This window comes from Lineus longissimus, chromosome 4 (assembly GCF_910592395.1).
Source record: "Lineus longissimus chromosome 4, tnLinLong1.2, whole genome shotgun sequence".
NCBI classification, from domain to species: Eukaryota; Metazoa; Nemertea; class Pilidiophora; order Heteronemertea; family Lineidae; genus Lineus; species Lineus longissimus.
Genome location: NC_088311.1, coordinates 25374257 through 25393114, shown reverse-complemented (window position 1 = coordinate 25393114; position 18858 = coordinate 25374257). Strand labels below are relative to the sequence as shown.

At 39.4% G+C, this 18858-nt stretch overlaps 1 protein-coding gene across 5 annotated transcripts in view; it reads left to right on the top strand.

Moving 5' to 3' along the window:
- Window positions 1-18858, top strand: part of LOC135487091 (eyes absent homolog 1-like) — a 114547-nt gene that overhangs the window by 44761 nt on the left and 50928 nt on the right. Inside the window, exon 1 of one of the 5 annotated variants that reach the window (XM_064770446.1) lies at window positions 775-876. The exons of the other annotated variants lie outside the window; for them this stretch is intronic. Within the exon in view, the coding sequence (XP_064626516.1) occupies window positions 811-876 (66 nt within the window). The 5' untranslated portion in view covers window positions 775-810. Of the gene's footprint in view, window positions 1-774; window positions 877-18858 lie in introns of those variants that run through there. 5 annotated transcript variants of the gene reach the window in all.

Genomic DNA, 18858 nt, shown 5'->3' with positions numbered 1-18858 from the left:
GTCGACATTTGATACATAATTTATCCGCCCCGATAATCAGTTTGGCTTTATCGTTTTTGAGATAAAATATTCATGGTCTTTTGCTTACAAACTACGTGGCATGTTACGATCAATCTTGGGTGTATTGATGTGATCACGGTGATGGAGCCTCATCCCTGACCCACCTCTATCAAGGGTGGATCCAGCATTTAACACTTTGCCTAAAACAGATGATCAATTCAAAAACATATTTTCCAGACAGCTATATTTCTGTGTCGCTTTCATAGACATTTTACTTGAAGGATAAGACTTCTTGTCACTATAGACAGTCAGTCCGTTTTCGTTGGCTAAGTTGACGATCAGATTTTTCTGAAATGAGAGCAGCCTTGGATCTGTTCCTATCATGTAAGCTTGAACAGTGAACTATCTTCAGAAGTGCAGACTTATCCACTTCATGTTCAAGTTTAAAAAGGTTGACAAGAAAAGGTCTGAGTAAAATCAGTGAAATCTAACCGTCCTATTTCCAGGTTAATACATTCAGTTGTTGTCAATGATCAATACATTGTCTGCTGTGAGTATCAAATCGGTAGTATTGGGTTAACATTGACGTGGGATTCAGACGGGATAGGGTTAGCTTCTTCATCAAGTGATCATGTGTCTTAAACATCTCTCGCTCAAATCATCACATCTTGAATTGTTGGTCAGCAGTCCAATGTGCTAGCGTTGTATAACTGCGACGACTGTGCGGCTGTTGGATCCCGGGCGCTAGTTTATCCGGTATCATTTTGATATGTGAACCGTGCTAGATGAGATGCTAGATAAGGCTGGGAGATGATTAATACCAGCTACTATATGCATACTTGGGGGTGGAGTGAGGCGTACCGTTATCAAAATCAGGTAGGTCTGCTATTCTCTTCGTTGAATATAAAAAACTGCATGAAAACTAGGTTTTTGTATGAAATGTGTTCCTACCAGTTTTGGGATTTATCACTTATATATATGAATATATTAAAAGATATTAAAAAAAGTTGGATATGACATGGATCTCAATTTCAGGAGCATCTAAAGTTAAAACTCTGCTCCACTTTTACACTGAACGTTTGTTCTACTTCTGTGCAGATTTTAAAGCTTTCGGAAATCAACATCAGTTTTTGTCATTTAGGCACAAATTTTGATGACAAAAATGCATAGTTGTGATAACTAAACAAGGCACCATATCTTCCTATTTTAATGATGTTAACCTCCTTTTGGAGAGTGAGATTTCTTCTCTCTTTTTAATACAAGTTCATTGGTTTCTCAATGTCAGTTTTGGAGAAATATTTTGCCAACAAAAGCATGTTTTGTCATTTCCTCCTGAATGTGGTTACTATGTGCTAGATGTGGCAGAAAATCACTTCTCAACCAAACAAACATTGCAACGGAATGCCAAAAATGAAACGTTGTTTCGGTGCTGTTTGCTTTCTTGGCACTTGACGGCCATTTGATGACAGAGACCTCGTGAACCATTACCGTTTTGGTGTTTCTGCAAAAGATTGTCAAAGTGTTCAGGAGAGCAAAACCAAGTTTAGTCAAAAAGAACCTATTCACACTGTCATGAAACAAATAAGCCAGCTTAGAGTTTAACCGAATGAAAACTGTCATTAAAAAGCAAACCAGAACCAAATGACTTTGTTACAGACAGTGTTGTCTGCATGTTGAAATAGAAAAGATTGTTAGAGTGTCAGGTCAGTGAGAAGTTCTAGTACTGGAAATGTAACGATGTTTTTTCTTATCGTTGAGGATATTCTGTACTGTGGTCCCTAGTTGCCTTTGTTACCTAACCTCATAATTGGGGTCTTAAACACTAATGGACGTAATGCTTGTAGATGGTGCAGCAGTTCAGTACATTCGATATAACTTTTAAACGGCCATGTTAAATGACGAGATGAAAGAAATTCTTCGCTAAATTAAGATGGATAATGACGAGCCGCTTCGTGATTATTCGAAGGGCTGCGCGGAAAACTTCAGGTTTTGAATTTCACAGGAAAATAGCCGATCCAACAGCAGAAAAGCTTATGAAGCCGAATTGCTACTTCGTTTATGACATACTGCACGTCAAAGAAAATGTTCTCCAATTTGTGCAGGAAGTAGAAAAACTATGTACAGCTGTTGGAACGTTTGCACCAAATTCCAATTCAAATAGGTCTATGTCATCAATGTATTTGTAGAGCACTATAGACTGAGATGTACCAGAAACATAGTCAAACATCTGTGAAATGAAATGTTGTGTTTGTCTCAACTTAAGTCCTACATACTTTTCACATGCTGATATGTACATGTGTGTACACACATTGTATTCAACTTGATCTGAAGTCCAGTGTTCTAAGTGTGGGTACCTGTTGGTTTTGCTGACAACTGCCACAAGTAATGCCTTGTTGGAGGTTGGGGCTCCAAGCTCCCGCTAGCTGACAAAACACACCAATAAATATTGATGGTGTTTTTGCTGAGTTTGCATTGTCTGTTGTACATCTTTTCTAAAGACTGATTCAGGCTGACTTAGCTCATCTTTGGACATGTTGTACTGCATCAAGTACACTGTTTCTGGCCCATCTAAGTCGCATCTTTCATCATCATTAGAGTATATATTGTTTGTTTTCTTAAACAGAAAACTCGAACATGCTAACTTGGAGTAATGTTTTGTGTGATGCTGAGGCACTTAGGTGAAAGAAACATTGAAGTGGTATTTTTAGCTGATGATATGAGGGTGAAAATATAATTGAATTCCCGTTATGATATTGCCCCTCAGTGTTGTGGTTAGACTGGTCGCAGAGTCTGTCACCTCTCTGTCATGTATTTGATCCCTGTCACCCCACTACCTCAAGTAAGAGAAAGTGGACTCCCTGACAGCCAACATCTGTTCCCAGAATCTCGGCTTGTGAGCTGCTCACCTTCAGCAGGAACTGTGCAGGGATTTGTCAGAACCTTTTGCCTACCAACATTTCGTTGGAAAGTTCTTAATGGACTCTTTGTAATTGTGACAGTCGTATCAAGATTGATTTCAACTTTGGGCAAATCTAACTTTTTCTTTAATTTCCCCAATTTTTCAAACTTCACAGAGTTGATGTCCTCGATGAACAAATTTCACTTGTTTGATTCAGTCATATTGTGCCTTTTCCCAGAAATACAAATTTCCGAACAATGACTCAATAACGGCGGCGATACAGTCGGATTCTTAGCAAGTCACCAGAGAGAAGATGTGTCTGCTTGCATGTATATCTTTACGTATCCATGGTAACAACAAGGAACCTTCCACTGCGACAATATTAAGATCTCAGCTGGATATGTATAAGATGAGAAAGAGGGGCCCCAGGATAGTGGGACGGTAGAACATAAGTTTAAAAATCCTCTGTCAGTCCTTTCATTCTCTTTTTATGATCTTCCAAATTTCACTTTTACTAGAAATTGTCGCTGGCATTTTCGTGACTGTCAAAGTTACTTTTTCATTCAGTATCAATGTCCATCATAATCCATCATAATCGCTAATGCACATTTACCTGATGAAATTTTGTCATGTTTGTTATTATACTGCAAGCCAACATATTTTGGCCGCTGTTTTAGTTGCTTGGATTGTGAATAAGCAAGATTCGTGAAAATAAAAAATTTTCCAAAAAATTTCAGAATTCAGAAAAACAATTTTTAGAAAAACTTCCTGAATTCAGATTTTTTTTCTTCAGAATTCCAGACAAAAATCTTGAAATTTTTTTTTCTTCAGAATTTTGAAGCCAAATTCTTTTTCTGATTCAGAATAAAAATTATTTTTTTTAAATTTCAGAATTTTTTTCTTCAACCAGGCATGAAAATTTTGTAACCTGATGACTGATGTCCTGTGGGTGAATCTTGACAACTTTCAAAACTAAAAAATAATCCTGGTTGATTGAGTATGTGAATTGTCGAGTTTTGTGAGAGAATGGTTAATAGATCAGGTATAGAAGATAGGATATGACAAGCTTCTTATCTTTATCACTGACTTTATTTCAGGTTCACTCACAATGGACTCCATCTCGTGAAAAAAAATCAAAAATGTTTACAAAAAAATCATCTCTGGGTCCAAAAGGTCAACATTGGCAGGTATAGCATGTCGCTAATCAACATGCGTTATCTTGTAGATCTTAATTAGACAATCTGCTTCTGAAGCCAAACCGCTGTGAGAAAGTCGAGAAGAGCAGGTTTTTCACTGCGAGTTTGCTTTGATTTTCCTTTTCTTATCCACGGGCCTATCATGTTCCTTTTATCTCAGGCTATCAGGCAGGTGGATGATCCTTTTCAAACAATGTTCAGACCGGCATTTTTCACTCATTTTAACCATTTTGGAACTTTTCAAAAGTGCAACTTTTCCCTGAACAAATGGTAATGGAAAATAGCATGTGATGGTGTAAAAATCTTCTCAGAAAAGGTGATGGAAAAGATTTTGTCAGCTAGTACAACTTGGTACAGTGTCGTTAGGTCATTTATGGTTTAACTTCTGTAATCAGGACACCTCCCGATATGGATAGTAAAGTCACTGCACCGGGATGTCCATAATGTGTGTTTTGCTTTATTTTGCCATACGGATCCAGGATCCAGTTGCTTTGTTTTGCAGTACGGATCCAGGATCCAGTTGCTTTATTTTGCCATACGGATCCAGGATCCAGTTGCTTTATTTTGCTGTACGGATCCAGGATCCAGTTGCTTTGTTTTGCTGTACGGATCCAGGATCCAGTTGCTTTGTTTTGCTGTACGGATCCAGGATCCAGTTGCTTTGTTTTGCAGTACGGATCCAGGATCCAGTTGCTTTGTTTTGCAGTATCTTGCTATTTTACAGGTAGGTGATCCTTTTTCAAACATCCATCACAACCAGACCAAAGATTGCGAGTCATTTGAGATGAGTTTATCAGTCTTTGAATGCCTCGACCCAGGCTCTATGCCTAATTCCTGGGCCAAGCCATAGAAACAGAAGGGTCCCGTCTCTCTGAGGGAACTGTTTAGAGTCAGTGCAGATTTTCCATAAGCACTGTGGTATAGTCTCGCTTTCCTTACACATTCCATGTCTCCCCAAGAAAAATAATTGACCTCCCAGAAAAAAAGAAGTTGCACTGGAATCTGAAAATGAAACGCATGTTTAATTACACCTTAATGAACCAATTTACATGTGTGTTTTTTTTCTAAAGACTTGTTATGAGCACATCTGTCCAGTCTCATAAAAGAGTTTGAATGATATAAGAAATGTAAACGTTGTTGTTAACTTGGTGCTTTCTTCCCCTGTGAAAAATGAAGGAGGACAAAAATGCCCTTGAGTATGATGATAAAGGGTTAATCAGACTGAGCATGAACCATCAGTGCTTTCCTTGTCATGTTTTATTTTAAATTCACTTGCCAGCAAAAGAGTGTAGTATTATAATCCTGATGAACTAGCAAACGCTGAGTTGCGAGTCTCATCTTTCAACAGATGTTTAACTGTTAATTACACCGCAACCCTCAAGAACATGCCGTCATTATAAGAAGCAGAAAAAAAGTGGAAAAATAAGAGTTTGGCTGTGATGGACAAAAAATCTGTTATGGGAGAAAAAAATTGTCAGGGTAGAAGTGTGGTTGCTCATTTGAAAAAATGATACTGTCGCAGTTCCAGCCCCATTCTGGTTAGTAAGGTTTGTTATATCAATTGGCAGAAATCATGTTCAGAGAAAAAATGATATTGTCTCAGTTCCTGCCCCATTCTGGTTAGTGAGGTTTGTTATATCAATTGGCAGAAATCATGTTCAGAGTTTTCATTTTGTGAGGTTTAACTCTATGTGAATGAGAAAGAAGCTAGTGTGTACAATCCTACACATTGGTTACGGCTAGCCACCTTTAAGGGGGTTAATGGTGGTAATATATGTACTCACTGTCTCTGATATATCATGAGTATGCTCCAGTTCATTACCTTGCCATTCTATCTGTTGAAAGTTCAGAAAAAACAGGATATACCTCGAGCTCAAACAATACATAATATTGACATAGGTGTTAAAAAGAAGGACTCTGCACTCACAAGAGAGGCAAGATTAACTCTTTACTTACCATAGGCTATATTTCAAATCTTTTACAAAAAGGTGTACTTCACCAAGAAATGAACATTGTATATTGGCTAAAGCTTGAGAACAGAAGTCTCAAACAGTGACGAGTTTTTCCAGAATTCTTCTGAAAATGTTGGCTACTTCATTTTCCATAAATCTGCCTGCCCTATGATCCGGCTTACTGCCTGAGGGCGAAGGCAGGGACCTGTTGGCAACTTCCCTATTCATGAAGAGTCAGACATTGAAAAAATCAATAATATTCATTTGACAAAATATCAGGTAGCATTCAGTGTTTGAAAAATGTCCATTCATTTTGTTGAATGGGCTTTGTTATAATTTCATTACAAACTTTTTCAATTTGAAAATGTTGCTTTGACTTTGTGTGTATGAATGTAGGTTCAAGTTTGATGCGTTACAGGGTCAGTTTCATGAGATGGTGCATAGGAAAGCTGCTGAAGTCCAAAGTATATTGACCAAGAGAGGGTAGAGCCAAAATTAAGGCCAACATTCAGGTGGCGGCCAAGAGTTTTGGTGAAAATGATGCCTCGATTCAATACCTTGATTCCTTGATTCATATTTGAAGATATGTTACCCGTCATCGTTTGGTGAGACCATCTCCGTCTCCTTTGTGAGATGCAGGTTTCTTTAGTCTCATCATCATCACACTCATCACGCACCCTGTGGGCATGCATGTGGAGCGTGCCCAGTTGAACTTCAAACACTAACTGATGGGCAGAAAGGGTGCTAACCTGTTTCACTTAAGGTATTATCTCAATATGGACCCTGATGGTCCCTTTTAACACCTGAGCCCTTGCTCAATTAGGACCATGGTTCTGAGAGGTTGGTTTCTCTGCTTTAGGGTGTCTTTATGGTAGTGAGATCCAGACTACAAGGCCTCTGATGGCATCGTGTTAGAAACATTCTGTGATCTACATTCTCAATTTCAATTGTCAGAGATGAGTTCACCCTTAGGCAGCTGACGAACCACAAAATCTTGCTGTCAAAAAGTTGTCACCCTTCATTGAAAAAATATAACAAGGCTGAAAACATTGAAAGCATATTTGCATTGCTGGAGGTAACCTTCTCAACAGAATTGTCACATTGCATCAAAAAACGCACGATAATTCATTCTGGATTTCCATGTTGACAGCAGCCCTCGTGGCTTCTACATCCCCTCATCAATTTTTCATTTATTATTATTTTCAAATTCTCAGGTTACACATCGGTGATTCCGAGGAAAGTCCTGATTCCATTTATGTCATGAGTCAGCGATGTCTTCAGGATGATTTCTTCGCATAATTACGCCAAAATATGCCGCGGTTAGATTGATAATGTGCGCAAGGGATCTGGTTTCCTAGCCCATAGATCACTCTCCCTTCCTACCACATCATGATAGAGCAGTTTGTAATTAAATTCACGGTGATTACGTGGTTACCCTGAAGCCGTGGCTTTCTCTCTCGATCCCTAAACAAGTCCCACAGCCTTGAGAAGCGGGCTCAGTTCTTCTAGCTTCCAATTCTCCCATAAAGCGATCTTATCCTGACCATTTGGTTGTGGCTTTGGCCAATTTGGGATGAATTGAAATTATAGGAAACTCCATGGAATCTATGAGCCTATTCAGAGTAAGGCTTCATCATCATCATCATCATCAGAAGTGATTTTGTGGCCCTTCGAGGCCTTTGCTTCCTCTCATTCTATCACAAAAGCTTCTTTTGTGGGGGGGGGGGGGGGGCAGTCTGAATGATATTTCGATGTTTCCCTTGAGGAAGTATAAATTAACACTGTAATCATGTTGTGAAAAAAACTGAAATTGTCTATCGTCATCATGTGTAATATTCCCAATCAAGTTCCTTTCCTAACACAGTAAATATCTCTGGCATTCATGATATCTGCCATTGCTTTCATTGGCTTCATTTGTTCTTGGAAATCTTGCCAGAAATTGGTTTAAAAGGTCACTGAACTCATTTCTTGAAATTGAGCACCACCCAGATGACGTACAAATTTGTCCTCTTCTTTGGTATCGAATGTCAAATGACTCGACAGGAATGTAGAAGTATGCATAGGTGACGTCAGTGGTGGGACTCATGATGTCATCATGCATGGTTAAAATGAGGAATATATGCAAGGTGAAGCTGAACATTGCTGTTGAGAATCACAAGGAGCAAATATCTGCTCAAAACATTGTGGTGGAAATAGGTCCCTGCTCGTGTGGCAAGTCCGAAACTAGAGACCCCAGAGGAAACCTGCCCTGTCAGGAGTCTGAATCACTAAACCACCCTACTTGGACAGTTCTTGAAAGGAAAGGCATGACTGGATGAGAGAGCAAGGTGATAGCATGAGTGATTCTCGACCATTTCCTCCGCCTCTGTGAATCTCCTCACACCATCAGCGCTAAACGATGCATCACAACCATTTACCATGTCGCACCACCAGCCATCGTGGTCGCTACAAATTGGTACAAATATGAAAATTGCTGTTTGAGGCGTATTCCGCGGGGACGGGTGGCGTTTATTGCTGCCATGATGGTGATTGCTTTGAATCTGGCCACGTAATTGGATATGGTATTCATTAAATGAAACAATCAACATTCACTGATTTGACACGATTGCCAATCGACTCATTCGTCAGTTCTGCATGTTAATGGAATTTTGGTGTTTTTCTTGAGGTAGACCGCTGGCGAAGCATATTCCCTGGTGGCTGGCCATCACTGGCTTCACCGGTTATGATCTGATTAGAGCTAAGTCGCGATAATGGGTTCACGAGATTGTTGCATCCAAGGAACTTCAGGTTGAAGAATGTGTCAAAGAAACTCGATTGGTCGGTCTCTGGTTGACATGGAGGCTCTTGGAATTCCTGGAAACTTGAATTGCTTATTGATCCGCAGCAAAACTTGAAACACATTGTGGGTTGTTGACAAACTTTGTTACATGTCTTACTGGTGGAAAGTTGCCGGCAGTATAAGAGCTTTCAAATGCACACACGCTTGCTGGTAGCTGTCCTGAGATGGTCAGTCTCACCGTCATAGCTACTCTGTCCAGACTCAGTTTGATAGCAAGTGTGCCATACCTTATACTAGCCCTTGATTTTTACAACTTTGTGGTCTGAAACTGCATCTGAAATGTCGATTTCAGAACCAGTGAGGCACTACTTGGCCAGATTCTCAACTCATGATCAGGGTTAAAATGAAATGTGCTCCTTAGGAGCTTGTGAAAAGTACTGTGTTTCAAGATGAGCTACTTCTGCCCACAGTACCCTGTTTTCATCCTGAGCACTCACTGTTTGCAATTTTGCAAAAAAAGCAGCAGCATTTTTCTTGGCAGCCAGCCGCCCTTTCCGCAATCTTGTTTTCATTTCTGGTGATTATGGTGCTGTTAAAAGTGCATCATCGTTGCAGGAGCCACGCTAATTAGCCAACCTCATTTAATTAGTGGTGAAGAAGGCCTTAGTGCTGCGCTAAAGAATAGATGCCATATGGTCTAATTAAGATCAATCGTGGAACAGGTGTGTCATTGTCTTGTGTTTTAAGTATGTTGTTGTCTTGTGGAGGCCAGTTGCTGCTCTCAGTCATTTTCACAAAAACTAGAACAGCATTAATCTAGTCAGATATTGCTTGAAATCCATTCCATCTAATTAGGATTATCGCGGCACTTCAGTTACCAGAGTACTCCCATCAAAAACCTCTTGTTACCAATAATTGCAGTGGAACCCCGGTAACAAGACCACTCATGGGACCGAGGTTGACTGGACGCGTTACCAGGGTGGTCGCGTTAGTGAAGTTGCAAATCTGGGGACAAAATGCATGATTAGGTCTTCCTGCCAAAATTGTTGAACTTTTTTCAAAATTTTGAAGTGACTGAAAGTTGAAAATATTTCTAAGTGCAAATTTTTTTTCACTGGTTCATTTTTTCTGCTCAAAATGAACCAACATCATCAGTCCCAAAACTTTTTTTACCTTGAACATTTTTCAAAATTTTGACTTTTTTTTCTGCTAACCCCTTACCCTAACCCGGAAAAAATTTCTAAGTCAAAATTTTTTTTCATAGCGGGGTGGTCGTGTTACTGGGGTTACTGTACATGGAAAACTGCAACAAATCTGATTATTTCACCACTTGTTAATGCCTAATTAGCACGGAAGGCAAGAAATCTGAGTAGGTTTTACAAAGTCGTTGGGATTCCATGAGTCTTTCTTACTGCTCACTCACAGCCATGTTCTAATCCACCATATTTCTAACTTCATCGTTGTCCGAATTCACCTTCAGACGTCTGAACAAACTTTCCTATATCTGTTCAAACAATCACACAAATGCCTCCATATTTACCTTTAATATAATTGTCTTCTCGCCACTAAAACCTTGTGATTTAATTTAACTTGGTCGAAGCAATAGCTGAGTCGAACTGACAAATATTGGTATTCGGGCGGAGAATTATTGAAATGGGATGTTGTGTCATGCTCCGTCAACATGCGTCATTTTCCTGAACGGAAATTCAGCCATGTTCGCCAGCATTAACTTCTAACATTGGTGCTCGTCTTCAAATTTATTGAATTTGCCCGGAATATGCTAGTTTATGTTGTGTCTTAGCAAATAGGGTTGCAACTCAGATTTGAAGAAAAAACCTTTAACAGGAATAGATAAAATGACTTTGATTACTTTCTCTTATTGAAGTTCTACGAAATGTACCAAGGTGAACAATAAGCACTTCCTATTTAGCCAAGGCTCAGTATTTAAAGCGTTCACAAACATTCATGGGGTGATAGCCTCTATCGTTGTTGGTATCAGACTGTCGACCCAAATCTTTAAAAACCCAATCTTTAACATTAAATGTACTAAGATGTGTGAGTGATATTGAAAACTCAACACACATGAAACTGTGGTGTAACAATGCGTCATTCTCAAATACCCCTTATATTTTCCGCGGAGAAGGTGGGGGGGGGGGGGACACCTGATTTATGATATCTGAATATAGAAGAAAGGGAAAAAAATTCACTCTAAAACAATGTACTTTGTCATTGTCTAAGAATTGACATTTGATGTAAACAATGGAATGTCACTGTTGAATTCTGATGCCTTGAAAATCTTTCGGGAAAATTCCTTGCAATTAGCAATAATCCGAATTGAAGCTGACACCTCTAAGACATAAATAGCATCATTTGTAAGAGCCATACTGAACTGTCCACCCTTAGGTTGTGCTGCACGAACTAGCAGCACGTCACTGCTGACTGCAAACTGATAAGTGGGAAGAACACTGTAACATCACGATTTTCCCGCGATTAAAATGCACCACTTCTGACCATTAGGAAGTAATATTATCATGAGACATCCGTGCATCCTCCTGCGATATACTACACCACATCAGTTCTGTTGTCGCTGCCAGATAATGTCACACTAATAGGCAAACTCGATGAGATAATTAGACAAATTCTTCTCATTATTTTAACACCTTTCGTGTGATTCCATCTTGATCTGTGTCGACTCCTCAAGTTTCACAGGGATGATCAATTTCACATTTTAATGAATTCAATTCATGGTTTTATTCTTTTAACTTCGATGGTTTGAGTTTAATTGGAATGACTTTTTTGATCAGTTGATAATTTTGCCAAAAAAATTGAGTATATTTCATGAAAATCATGTGCTGTCTTTCCAATACCACTGAAGCAGCCTAAAACAAGAGATTTTTATTGCTGCAACCAGCTGTTGTAATAAGCAACATCCCATTCTTTTTGTAGTCAAAGACAACAACTATACTCACTGATGGTCTCAAGAACTGTTTTATATTTCATGTTGTGTGAGATTAGATGTTCTCTCAGTGTGAAGTGGGTTAAGATGGTTGAATTCTCTCTGCACCAGCTTATCTATTGGCCAACCTCTCAATGGCTCATGTTTTCGCTGACTGCAGCTTAAACATCGCAAATCCAACTCTCGTTGGCATACCGTTGTTTACTTTGAAGTTGGGTAATCTGTGAGTTTTGACACAAAAACCCGCAGAAAAGTTTTTCTGCTTCAAAGGTGTAATAATGCTGTGTAACTCGTTCAAATCGACTTTTTATGTCCGATTTGAAGTATTCTCGAAAACTAAGCGGATTCCGATCAGAAGTCTGTGCGTCCCTTCTCCGCGTTCGTTTGATGCAATAAGCTGCTTGATTTTTTCACCACGTGGTGACATGCTTAATCCAACAGATGTAAACTTGCCACTGGATTTGAAATGCAGATATTTGCTTTGAAAATATTTATATGATTCAAAATTCTTTATCACCCTGTGCGGACTAGAGAAATTTGCAAACTACATTCTGAATATTTTCTGTAATATCATGTGACTTTGTTTGAAATTGTGCCACAGTCTGACATTGTACTTATCCTAGGGCAAGTTCTCTTATTTCGCTGAATTTAATCCCCTCAAACTTTTTCAACTTTCCAAATATATGATGAAAAACCTTGATCATTGAAGTTCCCAAAGCTGATTCATGGCAAATATTTGGTAATTCAAAGAGGTAACATTGGAAATGAAAGGATGACTTCTTCATCAGTTTGATACTTGCAAAGAAAAATTTCTGAAAATTCATCAAGAAAATCAAACTTGCTCATTGTCCCTTTATTTTACTTGATTGTCCAAAAAAGCATTCTGAAAGTTGGAGGTTCCTGTCCTTCATTGCAAAGTCACCTAAAACTGCTTCCAAATCTTACAAAAAACCCGGAAATGTTTCTTCCGGGTCCTGCAATATAACTCCGGCGAGTTGTGAATGACTGTGGTGATCCTGGATTCAACAATACCCAGGTCGACAGGCTTCCAGGGTTTGAATAGACATCACACCTTCACAATCTAACCATCTCCATTTACAATATGATTAGGATGCCGGGGTATACCAGGGTACCCCTCCCTTGGCATAATATGTCATCTAATCCACACCTCTCACTCAAATTATAAACCTGCCAACGACTGCCCGGATTGAAAACTAACAATTCAAACATATTTAACAATTGTTATTAACAAATTGTCCAAAATAATTCAGGTGGGATTTGAGATAATTTCAGTGACCTATTTCAGACACGGACCTGGATGTCATAATTCGATTGTCACATTTCTTTTGTCAAAGGGAAATTGCGCAGAAGAATTTCCTGGACATTGGCAACTTTCATCAGTTTCACCACAATTCCGATACCAATGATGCACTTTGATAATTTACTCAGTTGCATATTGTTATTAGCGTCCAGAATGAAATGTGATGTCTGATATCACCGATTTTACCTCACCATTTCCTTCTTTGATTTCATCCAGAGGTGTAATCATGGTTTTCATTTTCATGCCAAATTGCTACAGCAGTGTCCCCTCTGACCTGTTTCATCAGGTGTGCACCATTCTCAGCATTGTCTCGGTGAAGTGATTGAGAAAGATTCTAGCCTATTGAAGAATGTGACAGTATGGAACATGATTGTATCAATTAAAGTATTCCCTCCAAGTCATATTCAACCTCAGGCATTTGTGAGGTGAATTTTGCGATGCTAGTCATTTTCTATCGCTTTGGTCATCACACACCACCACTCCTCACCACGAGTTCTGAATCTGGTTTATAAAAGTTTGACCCAGACAAAAACCTTTGGCACCTCCACCCCCAAATATAGAAAATGTCTCCTCATGTTAGGAATACAGCTTTCACTATTATGCCTTGCCTACGCTGTCATGTAGAGCTTGACTGTCATCAACTCCTGCTGATAATATCGGTCACAATCCAAGACAAGTACACAGGCATAAGATACATGATAAAGATGCTGACAACATCTTAAGCCGAATCTTCAAACGCAATCCCAAGGAGAGATGCGATTAATTATTAAAAACCTGAATTATTTCATCATTGCTGGTTAATATGTGTCAATAGTCTGCAATTATACAAATAATTGAAAACACTACCACCACATCAAATCAGTGCTCTACCTCATAAAATATTTAGCTTCGCCGAGCCAACTTCTCAATATTTCGCTTTCACGCAGCTGTGCACGGACGAACGGTCATTAATTATGCGTCATCGATAAAATTTGGTGCTTTCGTCAATGAGCAAGTGTTTGAATGAGGAAGATTTGTCGTAGAGTGTTGACAAGAAGGAGGTGGAACATCGAAGAATGTCATCACCAAATGTTGCTATACTCACAAATAACTCGGGCTAGCGGCCAAACATGCCTATCGGTTCTCAGGGTAACCGTAATATCCCGTGATGGTGGGGACATTTCAGACCTATTTGGAGACAGTTCTGGGCCTTGCTCAAACTTTCTGATGAGATGATATCTTGGCAGTGAAAAAGTAAATTTCATTGAGTTTGACATACATCTAAAGAAACCCAATGATGAGGTGTTTGACAAGTGAGTAAGTAACTTTCATTGATTTTGGTCTGCAACAATAGAAACCCCCACAGTAGATCTCCCGATGCCTCAACCCCTCCAATAGGACGACACCAGGTGAAAAAACATGGCCAAGTTTTGAAGGAAAACAGACCAAGACAAACTGCAACTGTGAAAGCATGGCAACAAGAATGGAGGCCTCAAGACTTCCTGACTGCGGGTAGGTCAACAAAATACCTCTTGCAACGAGGAATCAGGATGGAGAGATGATGTTTGGGGGTCGGATACACAATCTGATTATCAAAGTGGTGCATGGGTACAAAATGATGTGGGGAAGGGGTTGTTGGAATGAAGTAGTTGGGGATTAAGTCATGGTAGAAAAGGAGTTTATTGTTTCATAAGAAAGGAATTTGAATGGAAGGATTGCATTGGGCGGAAAAGACAAATTCTGATTCTTGAAAAGGTTCATGGGTTACAAACTTATGCATTGGGAAGGGGTGGAAGGATGAAGTGGTTTCGGGAATAAGGTCATGACTGAATACAAGAGGTGTGGGGATTAAAGAAGAATGCTTGCGTTTAATTTGACAGAAATTCTTGGGGGGGCCTTTCCAAATTTTTGACTTCAGTTATTTTGTGATTTTAAGGGAAGAATAGAAACGTGGCTGATGACAAATTCATTACAGATTCATGGCATGTAGGATACCTCATTTTTCATGTCGTAAACTGCAGGTGTCTTACCTCTGAAATCCAACTTCTCAGAAATTATTTTTCAGATTAGACAACAACAATTTATGTTCAATTTTATGCATCACAGCTGGAATGTGTTCCATTGTGGTGATTAAAATCTGACATAAAAATTCTGTGCAGAAGTGGAATTTGATATGGAATGAAAATAGTTATGGGGATAAAAATGATGAGGAATTTACAAAACTGGACTGGAATTTTTGAACTTTTCCAGTCATGGTTTCAAGAAACAAGAATGTCTATTTGGTGGAAGCGACTTGATCTGAATGTTTATGCACCAATGGGGTTAGGGGGGAGATGAAAACCTGTTTCTCCAGTGGGCAAGAAATCTAAACCAAGAAGAGATTTCTATGGCCTTACTCTTCCTCAAAACACAGTCTTCCTCAAAACACAGTCTTCCTCAAAACACAGTCTTCCTCAAAACACAGTCTTCCTCAAAACACAGTCTTCCTCAAAACACAGTCTTCCTCAAAACACAGTCTTCCTCAAAACACAGTCTTCCTCAAAACACAGTCTTACTCAAAACACAGTCTTCCTCAAAACACAGTCTTACTCAAAACACAGTTTTACTCAAAACACAGTCTGTTCCCCATCCATGATTATTTTTAAAAATTTGGACATCTTTAGTGAGGATTATGGTAGTTAAAAGCCGATGATGTCACTGAATAGCAAGTTCTAAACAGGATGGCAACTCTTAGTTCTAGAAAAAGTTTGAGTATCTTGACAGACGTTTCTTGGTCAGGGATCTAACATGAGTGGTTAACTTGTGCTGGATTTGGGCAGTGGCCTGGATAAAGATCAAGACACCACCTTGAGTGACCTCGGGCAATATCTCACCAAATGTCCTTCTCTCCCCGGAGATCAAGTGAAACCCGATTCGTGAATATTCACCGACTCTTCCTATTGGTGGCAATTCAAGGGTGTTTAGGCGTGTTTGTCTCTTCTTTATGACATTCGAGAGCGTTTTGTGGACAAATTTGATACGCCATTCAGCCATAATTAGCTGACAGTGCAAAACTCACAAACCACTGGCATACCTTTGGTGTATTTACTGTGGATTTTGTTAAAGTGATCAACAAAGACTGTGGCTTCGAGGCAGACAGACGCAATTGGTGATCGGCTGATAAGATGGATCAAGATATTGTGGAGATTTGGTTTTGCGCAAAAGTTGGCCAAGACATAGTTTATTGATTCATTGAAATATTTGCTTGATAGTTCTGGACATTCTGGTCAGTTTGCCTGCTTTCAGGTGACCCCAACCTAAAGAGATGTTGGCCCATTGTTGTGGACATGCTGGTCAGTTTGCCTGCTTTCAGGTGACCTCAACCTAAAGAGATGTTGGCCCATTGTTGTGGACATGCTGGAGGTTTATCAATAATCAATGTGTGTTGACTGAGTGTTCTCAAGGCTGGATTGTGCATTTATATCAATATCAATACCATCATCAGTTTATAAACTATTATGGTGCATTCAGTATCATGTGCTGGTTGATTTTCAACTTTAAACTGCACTCTGGATATCTTAAAAGTTTATGGCCTACAGTTGTGAAATTGATTAAGTTTTACCTTTGCCATGCATTCTCCATCATTGATGTTAACAAAGCGCCTCTGTTAATATTCATTTAACTCATTAACCTAATTGAAGTGTATCTCAGTGCCGCTCACTTGGTTGAAGTCATGACTGGTGAAACAAAATGGAACAGTTGGTAGGAATAGGCGCAAACAACTGCAAACAACTCTTCATGTGGTTAAATTTATGTAAGAGTAATTAGACGAACATTAGCAGGAGGAAAGAGGCTCAGAATGACTAAGTTAGCATGTTGCAATGATTTCACCTAATTAGCTGGTATCCGCTTGCAAAATATGACAGGCTACTCAATGTGTTTGAAGAATAGAACTTGGCATTTGTTAGGGAGTTTTTTGTGCGGAGTTTTGACCTCTCATCAAAGTCTCCTAGCCACCAATAATATCCGACACAGAACAAAAATTAGATCTGCAACTAGGTACATCGGATTTTGCACCCAATCCTCCTCTTACTGAAAAAAACATGGCCCTTTGTTTTCAATGTTCTCATCAAATACGTGGGAACGCATCGTTGGTTTCATGTTGCATGGCTGCTGCACGGTTCATAGGACTCGAGGGTATAGCCGGTCGTTGATGTAAATGAAAATGTGAGTCTAATCATTGTAGTGTTTGACCAAGAGAATGGGATTAAGCACTTTGAAAGGCCAACGTGTGATATGTTAAAAAAAGGCACAGGGTCTGCTTCATAATGGACCTGAGGGGGAGGAGCATCACACCATGATCATCTGATGTTTATAGTCATGGTGGGAAAGTGAAAAAATGGGCAAATATTGCTATTACGGTATGCTTCCCTTCAAAACTAAAAGCCCCCTTTTTCTCCTTCTCCTGGATCAGCCCCCTCCCCTGTCACAGATATTTTTGGAAGAATCACTGATTTATAGTCATATAAATTTTGAAATGCCACCAATAAAATATTTTATAGCAATTTTCCTATGATACATTCTGTGACTCACTTTCACCTGTTAAAAACGCAAACCTCGTGAAATCAAAAATTGATTTCAAAAACACACAACGTCTCATTTTATGAGGTGGAAAATCAGTGCATATTGTCCCCAGATGTTCCAAGTCATTTTGATTTCCGCCTGTCCGCCACGTCCACTTCAAATAATCATATATGTTAAATCAGATCAGAGGACGGGAGAACAAGGGAAATAAACGGCAGCAATCGTACGCCTATTATCGCCGACCCTCAAGGCAATGGCGTCCAATTATGCGCTATTACTTGGGCTTTTGTTTCCCAGTTGTTCTGTGGAGGGGTCGTTATGTCGCTTCAGACGTCTTTTATCTTCGAGAAATTACCAAGATGATCTTTAGCAAGTGGCGATTCTGCGTCTTTGATTTTTAGCGCCAAGTCATATTTTGGCTTTGAACATAAAAAGATATGAAAACAGCTTAGAAACTTGACCTTTTTAGGAGGTCTATTAATTAGATTAGTTCAAGGTATAATTTGAATAATCATAGCTGGCTCGAATTGAAAAAATGTCATTTTTGGATCCTTGGATATAATGAATAGAATGAAAAATTTATACTGGGTGCATACAAATATTTCTTTATGAAAGATGTACAGAAAAGCGCTGTCATAAAAATCATATATTTCGCAATGTTATGATATTACTGCAAGTGATTCGGGTGTAAATAGGTGATAGCCTTCATCTCATTCCCTGTGTAGTCCTGGTACATGATTACACTTAGCTACATTCATGGTGACAATTAACTTAGTTTCGTGATAGCTGTCACAGTGCCTTGTTGGTTTATCTACCGGTCATTGTTTTCCCAAGCCTGCAGCCCATAATGGCTACCCACATCAAAGTCCTCATTAGTGTGAATAAGGGCTTCAACAGTTGATGATAAAGGGCATGTAGGGATGTTCTCCTCCCACCTAGGGGTGATATGTACCCTTAACAGAAGATGGCTGACTGACAGTACAGAGTCATCAGGTGGGGGCACCCTTAGATAACGCTGAAGTAGTCCTTCCCTTTGTTTCTAACTTGTGATTAGAGGGGGCGTACGTCACGTGCCATGAGGTGGGATGAGGGTACTACAAAACGACTCATCCCTGACCATTACCAGCTCACGATGAATATGTTGATCTTGCGGGGAATGATGTACATTTCCTGGACTCATCTTGCTTAGCCTGAGGGACAATGTTCGCCAATC